The sequence below is a fragment of the Myripristis murdjan genome, chromosome 4, assembly GCF_902150065.1.
Source record: "Myripristis murdjan chromosome 4, fMyrMur1.1, whole genome shotgun sequence".
Lineage (NCBI taxonomy): Eukaryota > Metazoa > Chordata > Actinopteri > Holocentriformes > Holocentridae > Myripristis > Myripristis murdjan.
The window spans coordinates 14,040,969-14,050,289 of NC_043983.1; the positions used below are offsets into that span (position 1 = coordinate 14,040,969).

A 9,321-nucleotide genomic window follows, 5' to 3' on the forward strand; every position below is an offset into this window, starting at 1 on the left:
CATTAAATGTAAGAAAAAGCAAATATAAGAGGATATCATAAAGATATGCAAACTCTACAAACTCAAACTTTAAGACAAGGCTGTTTTTATTTGTCCACTGACTCCTCTCAAAGATATTTGTGTTGGACAGCTGAGTTGTCGACCCTTATGCTAAAGAAAATGTATACCTGATGATCTTTCTGATGTGTAACCTAAACCGTCAGTCAGACCGAATAACTTTTTAAACACAGTTTCCTCACCTATTTATTCAGGACAAGACTGGGCAGCACTCCTATAAATTTCCCTGCCCTTTTCAGCAGCTTCTAGCTGTGATCATACTTTTACCAAACCAAGCTGAACAACCATAATGTTCATATCAGCCATTGCTCTGTCGAATAGCAATGTTTTTATCTACTCTGACTCTTTGCCAGAAGTGGAACAGAAGTGCAAGCATTGATTTGTTTGTGCACTCACATAGGTGCACTCCCACAGTGATGGGACTTTATATGCAGTGTACACAGACAAGACCTAGTTTGCCTTTAGCATTACACTTGACAGACTGACAAATCAAGCTGCCATGAGGACAGTCACTGGCTGGGGTGAACTCAGTACTACTCAAATAGCTCACCACTGAGAAAGTCGAGTCAACATGATCTCAACAGCTGGAGTGCCAGACATGCCATGAGCGACGTAACATGTTTCGACTATTTGTTTTTGTTTTTATTTTTTTTCCATGCATTCAGATTGTGCTTTATGGGACACACAGTTGTTTTCTAGCCCATGTTTGTGTGGAAAGAAACAAAAATTACCTCTGACAGCCACTTCCTGCTATGGCAGGAGCAGTAGCTTAAAGACAACTCAGCAAACAGAGTTCATACCTGCCTGTAAGTGTGAAGCGTTCTAAATCAAGTCTGAAGGCACCTAGAGGTTTAAGACGTCGCAGAGTCACAAGATTTATTCTGATCACCATGCCAGAACTGTAGACAAGACAACTACTGTAAAAAAAATTAACAAGGCCAAACACACAGATGTAAGTAGGAAGCACTCTAAATCAGCTTTGGACCCATGAGCGATGAGTGGCAATTTTTACTTAATTTGCAAACAGTGCACACACTCTCTTGGACTCACAGAGATAAACTAACAACATTATTTAGAGCCGAGATGGGAAGGAGCATAGATGTTGACTAGCTGGTTAAAAATATCACCAAGCTGTATCCCTGGAAGGCTGCGGTGCTTCTACATCCGTTCTCCTTGTGCAGCTTCACCAATTTCTTTGTAGCAATCTAATATTTCCAGATGCTCAAGTGATGTTTGGGTTGATAAAATGCAAGTCCTCGCAGGATTGTCCAATGTGTATTCGCTTTAAACATCATTTTGTTTCACATGGCTGCAATATGCCGGTTCTTCTCAGTTATATCATGCATGCAACAATTTGTGTTTTTTTTTTTGTTTGTTTGTTTTTTCTTGTCTTTTGGATCAGTATCACCTATTGAGAGTTGATCTATTCAATATATTCATAGTTAAGCATAAACTACAGATAGAGGAGACGTTTTTGAATAGACAAAAAAAATCATTATCAAATCAGATATGGCATGACGATGACATTTTGGAGGGGGAGATGAAAGTAAGTCAACACACACCCACGCACAAACACGTACCAGGCAAATAAAAGGAAGGTTTCATTAACCGGGCACTGTGTCACATCAGAGCAGTCACTTCCCACCAGACTCAAACTGAACCTAAAACAGGCTCCATAGTATCAGTCTCACTGGGTTTTATTTCCATACTTGGTAACACTTTACAATAAGAGTACAACAATTAACGTTAGTTAACATTAGTTAATGCCGTAATGGTTAATTAACTGTTAGTTAACGATTATTATGGCATTTACTAATGTTAATAATATCTAAAATAACCCTTAAATAACATATAAATTAATACCTTAGCATGAACAGCATTAGTACATGATTCTTAGACACATTAGTTAACGGTTTGTTAACTGTTACTTAATGTTTATTACCTGTTACATAATGTTTATTACGGCATTAACTAACGTTAATTGTTGTACTCTTATTGTAAAGTGTTACCCAATACTTGCAGGTGATACCAGCAGAACAGTGGAATATGTTGGGGAACTCAAAAGACAAGGTTCAAAGGTGTCGTGGTTCTGAGTTTCTGGTCTGTTGGACTTTTGGTTTGCACTCGGCTTTTGTTTTTCTGTGTTTTCCTTGGGTTTTAGTGTCGTTTCCTTTGCCCTACTGTGTCACTCCCCTTAGTGGTTTCACCTGTGTCTGGTTCTTCAGTCTTTTTTGCCGCTCCAAGTTCCACACCTGCCCTGAGTCTGTGGGGTTATCCTGGCTTGTCCTGATCCCTATCAGTGTTTTCCCCCAGCCTCTCCCCTGCGTTCTCCTGTCTTGTGCTCCAGGCCCTTCCCCAGGTGTGTCTTGTTATCTTAATAGTTTCTTGTGTATTTAAGTCCTCTCTTCAGTTCTGTTCTTTGTCTGATCATCATCTTTGCTGCTATGTGGTGTACTGCCATGTGTGCCTCCAGTGGTCCCAGTGCTTATGCCTAGTGCTCCTCGAGTTATTTAATAGTTTCAGTTAATAAATTATTATTTTTCTTCACTGCAACCTGCTCCTGCATTTGGGTCCTAGCTCCCCCACACACCTGACACAAAGGTACTTCAGATTAACGCCAACTGGTTCTTAAGTATTACCTCTGTCAACTTATTAAACAGAATTATTCATTTTAGGGGATCAGCGAGTGTACCACTACTACTACAACTAACACAACAACAATAATAATAATTGCAATGGTGGTTATTATTAGTAGCAGTAGTAGTAGTAACCATTTTAAATATACATCAAAAGCAACGAGGAGTCACAAAAAGGAAGTGTAAAAGTTACAAAGGTTCATTAACTAAAACCAAGTCTATAAACAGAGGTAAGAATTGATTTAAGGTAGCTCATCATCCCTTTCCTCTCTCTCCCCTGCCTTTCCTGTCTCTCTTCTGTAACTGTCAAATAAAGCGGAAATGCCAAAAAAACAATCTTTAAAAAATGCGATTGATTTAAAGCAAAAGCAAATACAGATTTCACTAACCTATGCTTGTTATACATGACTTACTATTTTGAAAACTTTGAATCATGACTGTAATAATAAAAATCACCACAAACCCCATGTGTCTTTTGAAACCAGAAACACCTAATATGGCGTTAATAAAAATCATGAACTTGCACAGACTGGCCCAGCACACAGATTTTTTCTTCCAGCTGCGCTTTGACTCGCTGTGCAGTTGTAACTTGCCTGAGGCCAACAGACGAGATGGATCAGTCTCCGGGCTTTTACTGCAAAAGCTTCTGTCACCTTTAGTGACAAGCCTGGACCTTATGACAGCCAGAATACCCCGATTAGACCGTCTCTCACAGGGGGACATCTGATCAGACATACAACCAGTGGGGAGACCCCGTTCAGCCTTTTTAAGTGAGATCTCACAGCAAGATCTTAAATTTAATTCTAAACCCAACAGGCTGCCCATGTGAAGAGATTAAAACGAGGTCTGATGTGACCTCTGCAGGAAAGAATCAACCCTGTTTACCTGCATTGAAATTGTCCTCACACAATGGAAGCAGAGGTGTTTAGCTATGGATGAATGTTTGACAGCAGAATGGTGTCCCCAAAATTTCATCTTCACCAAATATTAGCTGAACAGATGACAATTTGAAATTGTTCTGCACTACCAGGGAATACTAGTTTGTCATTGCCACGGTCCTTTCCTACTGTGTTGCCAAGGGCCAGCTCCATTAATTGTTTGCCAAACACCTGTGTGTAAGATTGCTATGCATCTAAAATATCTCTGGCAAGAACAATTTGCATTATCTCTGGGCCAATTTGGATAAGATGAGTCATTCACTGAGTCAAGGAGACATTCAGCACTCCATAAAACGTCTCCATTTATTCTCTCAGACTTAGATGGTTTATCGGGAGGTCAACCAGACAAGCCTGTAGTATTATCGTAAATGCATTTAAAAAGTTCCACACAGCGCCACGGGCAACACAAAACAAATGGGTATATATTTACTTGAGTGCAAAATAGTCTGTATTGCATTAGCTGGTTTACTGGCTTTATCCACATTTTGATCACAGCCTTAATGTGAGATGTCCTTCAGGGTTGCAAAATAACTTTGGTTACATGACAAGTAATTTATATTCAACCTCTGAAATCCCAGGTGACAAGTAAGTACGCTACATGTTATTCTATTTGACTTGCTTGAACACTCAGAATATTAAACTGAGCATGCCTCCAGCACTTTCACATGGCTGGGAGGTATTTTAAATATGACAAGAACTGAGTCACAACGGATTAGCCCAGTACAGATTAATATTTCATCCAGTCATGTCTTTTTGAATTTGGTCAAAAATTTCTTGGAAGGGATTACTAATACAAGCTGAGGGAATAGAGCTTCCAGGAGTCACCTGGCCATTTCTGGAGGACTGGTGACACAACTGTGGTAATACTCCACTGATATATGTTTATGTCATTCTCTTTGCGGATAATAATAGTTAAAAAAAAAAAAAAAAAAAAAACTAATTTCTACCAATAATTCACCGCAGTGTTTTTCCCTTCTTGGCATGTAATTGATTCCCTCATCGAAATTCTCTGCTGTGGTCTTCAGTTCATTAGATGCTGTGTTTCTGTACAGTTTTATAAAACCCTGTTGATTTCTGAATGTACAAAACAACTTAATAAAGCAGAAAAGGTATATTCTGAATTATAGGCTATTTGTAGGTGCCTTACTAAGGCTTTGAGATTAGTTGGTATTGATTTAATTTCATGGAATTATAAGATCTTCGGGCTCCTCCAGTCAGTGGGAAAATCATTTCAAACAGTTTTTTTTTTTCTAAAAGCCTACATAAATTATAGCTGCTGCACAGCAATGGTCGGGGCCGGGCAGTTTTAGGCAATTCTGAGCAACAAGTGGAGGATACAAAGATGAAAATAAAGGTGGCATTCTAACATGCATTTTGCATCAGTTGAAACTTGAACTCACAATTTCTGGCATGAAGGACAATGCTCTATCTCACTGAGCTAATTGGCAAGTGTCAATGCATGTGAGGCTTCATAAATTGATTAAGCCAGTCACATGATAGCAGCCACCTATGTATGGAAAGGCTGCTGTAAAAAAAAAAAAAAAAAAAAAAAAATCAGTCTTCAAGATAAAAATCTGAAAATATACATATTGCTTCTAGACAGCATGGAAATGTTGGTAATTTCTTTTTAACAATGATTGATTTGCTCCATAAGTGAAAAACTGATGTTTAAAAATGCCATTCTTGCATTGACTCCAATTGTTTACATGAGAGCAAAATTCAAAATGCTGTCAAAAATTGAGTTTTTGAGATAAAATTCTGAAATTTGCCACCCATCATCTATCATGACTCCAAAATTGGCCATTTTTTTCAAAAACATTGAAGATTTATTTACCAAGAATTTGCAAGTGTATGTTTACAGTACCATTTACAGTCAAACATTTTGATTCACTGTAGGCTCAGTTTTTGATCAATCAAAAATCTGTGTGGATCATTTGTGTAAGACAGTCTGAAGATGCTCTGTAGTAAGTTTGGTGACATTTGAGCAAAAATTGTGGGAGGAGATAGGCGTAATAAGTTTTACAGTTTTTGAAAAAAAAAAAAACAGTAATGAATTTCATAATTTGCAGTAGGTTTAAATGGACAAAAGTGTCTTCAATATTGGGGCTACATTTTGGTGAAAGTTGCAAAGCTGTAACCAGGGGCGCCATATATGGGGGAAAGTTAGGACAATTCCAAGATCCCTTGCCTGACAGGGGCCCCAAAAAATAGGTAAAAACTAATATAAAATTATTAAACCATCATCGAGTAATTTTTTTTTTTTTTTTTCATGGGGCCCAAAATTCCTGGCAGCGCTCCTGGCTGTAACACATGTGGTTGATTTCTTATGAATTCTCAAAGTTTTGAAATTTAGAGGCTTGCTGTAGCGCCACCATCAGGACTATTGACTTGTGTTTGCAGCTGAGGAAATCTGGCATGACCTTTGTGCAAAATTTGGTGATTTTTCGCGCGTGGGAAGTAAGATTTCCTCGGAAGAAGAAAGAAGAACAAGAGCAAGAAGAAGAACACGCAGGAATATAAGAGGGTCCTGACAGCTTAGGCTGCCTGGCCCCTAATAAATAAATAAACAAGATTAAAGCAGCTGATCAGTTGGATGATACACAGTATGTGTGTGGATATCTGATAGATAAGTTACATTATTTTTTACAGTGTCCTTTAAGCAGAAATGTTCACTTTCCTCATAGTGCCTTTAAACCTGCAAAGCGGTGCTACTCATGACCCCGTTTCATCCCTCATTTAAAAGTTGCTATAGCCAGGGGATTTGTCAAAAACACTTCACCTCCCGTAACACCGAGAATACACCGCATAGTTTGTCCCGTTGAAATTTCATTAAAAGTTTTTTGTCTGCAGTCAGATTGCAATTCGCACGTCCTGAGACAGGTTGGAGAGCATCAGCGTTGTGTTGTCCATAATGACAGCTGGCCTATTAAGTCCCATTGTTCCTGATCCCCCTTCTCCAGCCACGTCCCCTTCAATGGCACATTCAATCTCTTCTCTATCTCCATTTCACCAATACCAAAGCAAGACGCTTTTATACAATTTACGACGAGGTGTGTGAAGTGAGAATATTTCTACTCATTTCTTGGGAATGCTGGGAAGTGATAGAGCCACAAAGAAATTAAGTGGGCGAGGGAAGCTGTTTAAATGTGCTAAACCCAATGGTAAACAGTGAAAGCAACGGGAGATTACGGTCACGCACGGTCGGAAGCCAGCACAGATATTTTCGGCATGCCATTGTCTCCGGGTCTCCAAAGCCCCCCTCGCTGAAACCGACACAGCACAAACATGATTATCTCGGAGCTGTTGGTCTTGTCAAAATACATTCAGCCTCACCTCTGACAGACATGCTGGGAGACTTTGATGTGGTTGGCTATCCGGGAGTGGGTTCGCTCTCGTCCAATCATGTGTTTGTTGAAGAGGAGCGTCTTATTGCGAGGCTGAGCTTTGCGCGCTCACGTCGGACTTATAAAAGAATGTGGCGCGCGTCAGAGGTGTGAGAAGTGAGAGATGGAGAGGAAGGGAGAGAGGGAGAGGGAGGATAAGCGAGGTGGATAGGCATCTGTGACATGGTGGGGCATAAAGCAGGATATAGAAACAAAGAATTATATGCCAGTTTATTAAAAAGGTTTGTTCCAAATGCAAACGAGTTGCTCTTTACACAGGGACCTCTAACTTTGCTGTGTGAGGGGATGTGTGAGTGAGAGAGCCGAGCCATGCAGCTGAATGAGAGTGGAGTTCAATCCCTGGCTCCAGAGCTGTGTGAGCAGCAAATACTACAAGAGGACAACACCGGCAATTGTAGCGGAGGCTCCACTGGCAACCTGTCGCTGCACTGCTGGCTGCAACTCCTCACCAAGGAATCTATCCTAGAGTTGCAGGGAGACGGCTCCAGCGTAGTAGTGCGGGTTATGATAGCATGTGTCTACTCTATAGTGTGTGCACTGGGGCTGGTTGGAAACTCGCTGGCTCTGTATCTGCTCCACTCACGCCACAGGCAGAAGCAGTCATCCATCAACTGCTTTGTGATGGGACTGGCTGTGACCGACTTGCAGTTTGTTTTGACTCTGCCGTTCTGGGCCGTGGACACAGCCCTGGACTTCCGCTGGCCATTTGGCCGCATCATGTGTAAGATCATCAGCTCTGTCACCACCATGAACATGTACGCCAGTGTCTTTTTCCTCACAGCTATGAGTGTGGCACGCTACTACTCCATCTCCTCTGCGCTGAAGATGCACAGCCGGCGGCTCGCAGCCACCAGGGCCAAGTGGACTAGCTTGGGCATCTGGGCTGTGTCTCTGTTGGCCACGTTGCCCCATGCTGTCTACTCCACCAGCGCCCAGGTGTCAGACGAAGAGCTGTGCCTGGTCCGTTTCCCAGATTCAGGAAGCTGGGATCCTCAGCTTCTTCTGGGGCTGTACCAGCTGCAAAAAGTCCTGCTGGGCTTCCTTATTCCTCTGGTAATTATCACTGTCTGCTACCTGCTGCTGCTGCGTTTCGTCCTCAGCCGTCGCATCACAGGGGCTGCCAGCGTTGAGGTTAAGCAGGGCCAGCACAGGCGCTGCTCCAAAGTCACCAAGTCTGTTGTCATCGTGGTCCTGTCCTTCTTTCTGTGCTGGCTTCCCAATCAGGCGCTGACACTGTGGGGAGTGCTCATTAAGTTTGACCTTGTGCCATTCAGCAAGGCATTCTACAATGCACAGGCTTACGCCTTCCCCCTGACTGTATGTTTGGCACACACCAATAGCTGCCTAAACCCCGTGCTCTACTGTCTCATCCGCCGGGAGTTTCGGGCAGGTCTCAAGGAGCTGCTCCTCAACACCACACCATCCTTCAGGAGCCTGACTCATCTGCTGCCTCGCAAGGCCAAGGTGGCCGAGGCCCCACCTGTTCTGGTGCTGGTCCAGATGGACGTGTGACTGGAAGAACAGCCAACTGTGAGGGGGTAAAGGAAAGAGTGAATGACTCAGACTCACTGACTGAATTAGTGAGTGAGACTTGAATATAGTAGTACTGATGTGCAGTTGTTTACCATGAAGGTGCGGCTCATCTCTAACTCATCAACCAAGAAAAATACAACATGTTTCTGGTTGACAGAAGGAGCATAATCATTAAAGACTACCCAGTGGGATGTGCCCCAGTTTCGCTATGTGCTCTCAATTTCACTCTGCAACAGATGTTATTCCTTGTTATACTATGACTTTCTCTTTCTGTCTCTCTCTTGCCTCTGACAGACAATGTTTGTGCTGCTCTCTGATTATTTGGCATAAATATGTAACAGTGTTAGTTATGACTGAATTACTTAGGTCCAGTGCTTCTCGCAGAGACTTGTCTGGAATTAATTTAGATTGTAAACTTTGATTAATATTTGTCACATCATCTCTATCATGACTTGGATGAATAATCCTTTTTATACTGTCACTCACCAAAGGGTGAAATCTACCAAACATAACACTGTCCACAGTGCATGAGAATAACCCACTCTGCTCTTCATTCATGAAATTGTGAATGACTTGGATCTAAATAATGAAAAATGTTATCATGCAGTAGTACAAATAGAAACATGAGATGATTAACAATAACAGGGAGGTATCTCAGAAGGCTGTCCTGGCTAATGGCTGTGTTTGTGTTTGCTCAGTTTTTGCAGTGCTGTCCTTATCTTGTGTACATTGTTTCATGTAAACAAAATGGGA

At 41.6% G+C, this 9,321-nt stretch overlaps 1 protein-coding gene across 1 annotated transcript; it reads left to right on the forward strand.

The window, feature by feature from the left end:
• The first annotated feature begins 7,344 nt into the window (after positions 1-7,344).
• Positions 7,345-8,547, forward strand: rxfp3.2b (relaxin family peptide receptor 3.2b). Its single transcript, XM_030049983.1, has one exon. It carries the CDS (start codon positions 7,345-7,347, stop codon positions 8,545-8,547), a length of 1,203 nt encoding a protein of 400 aa, XP_029905843.1.
• The last annotated feature ends 774 nt before the right edge of the window (positions 8,548-9,321 follow it).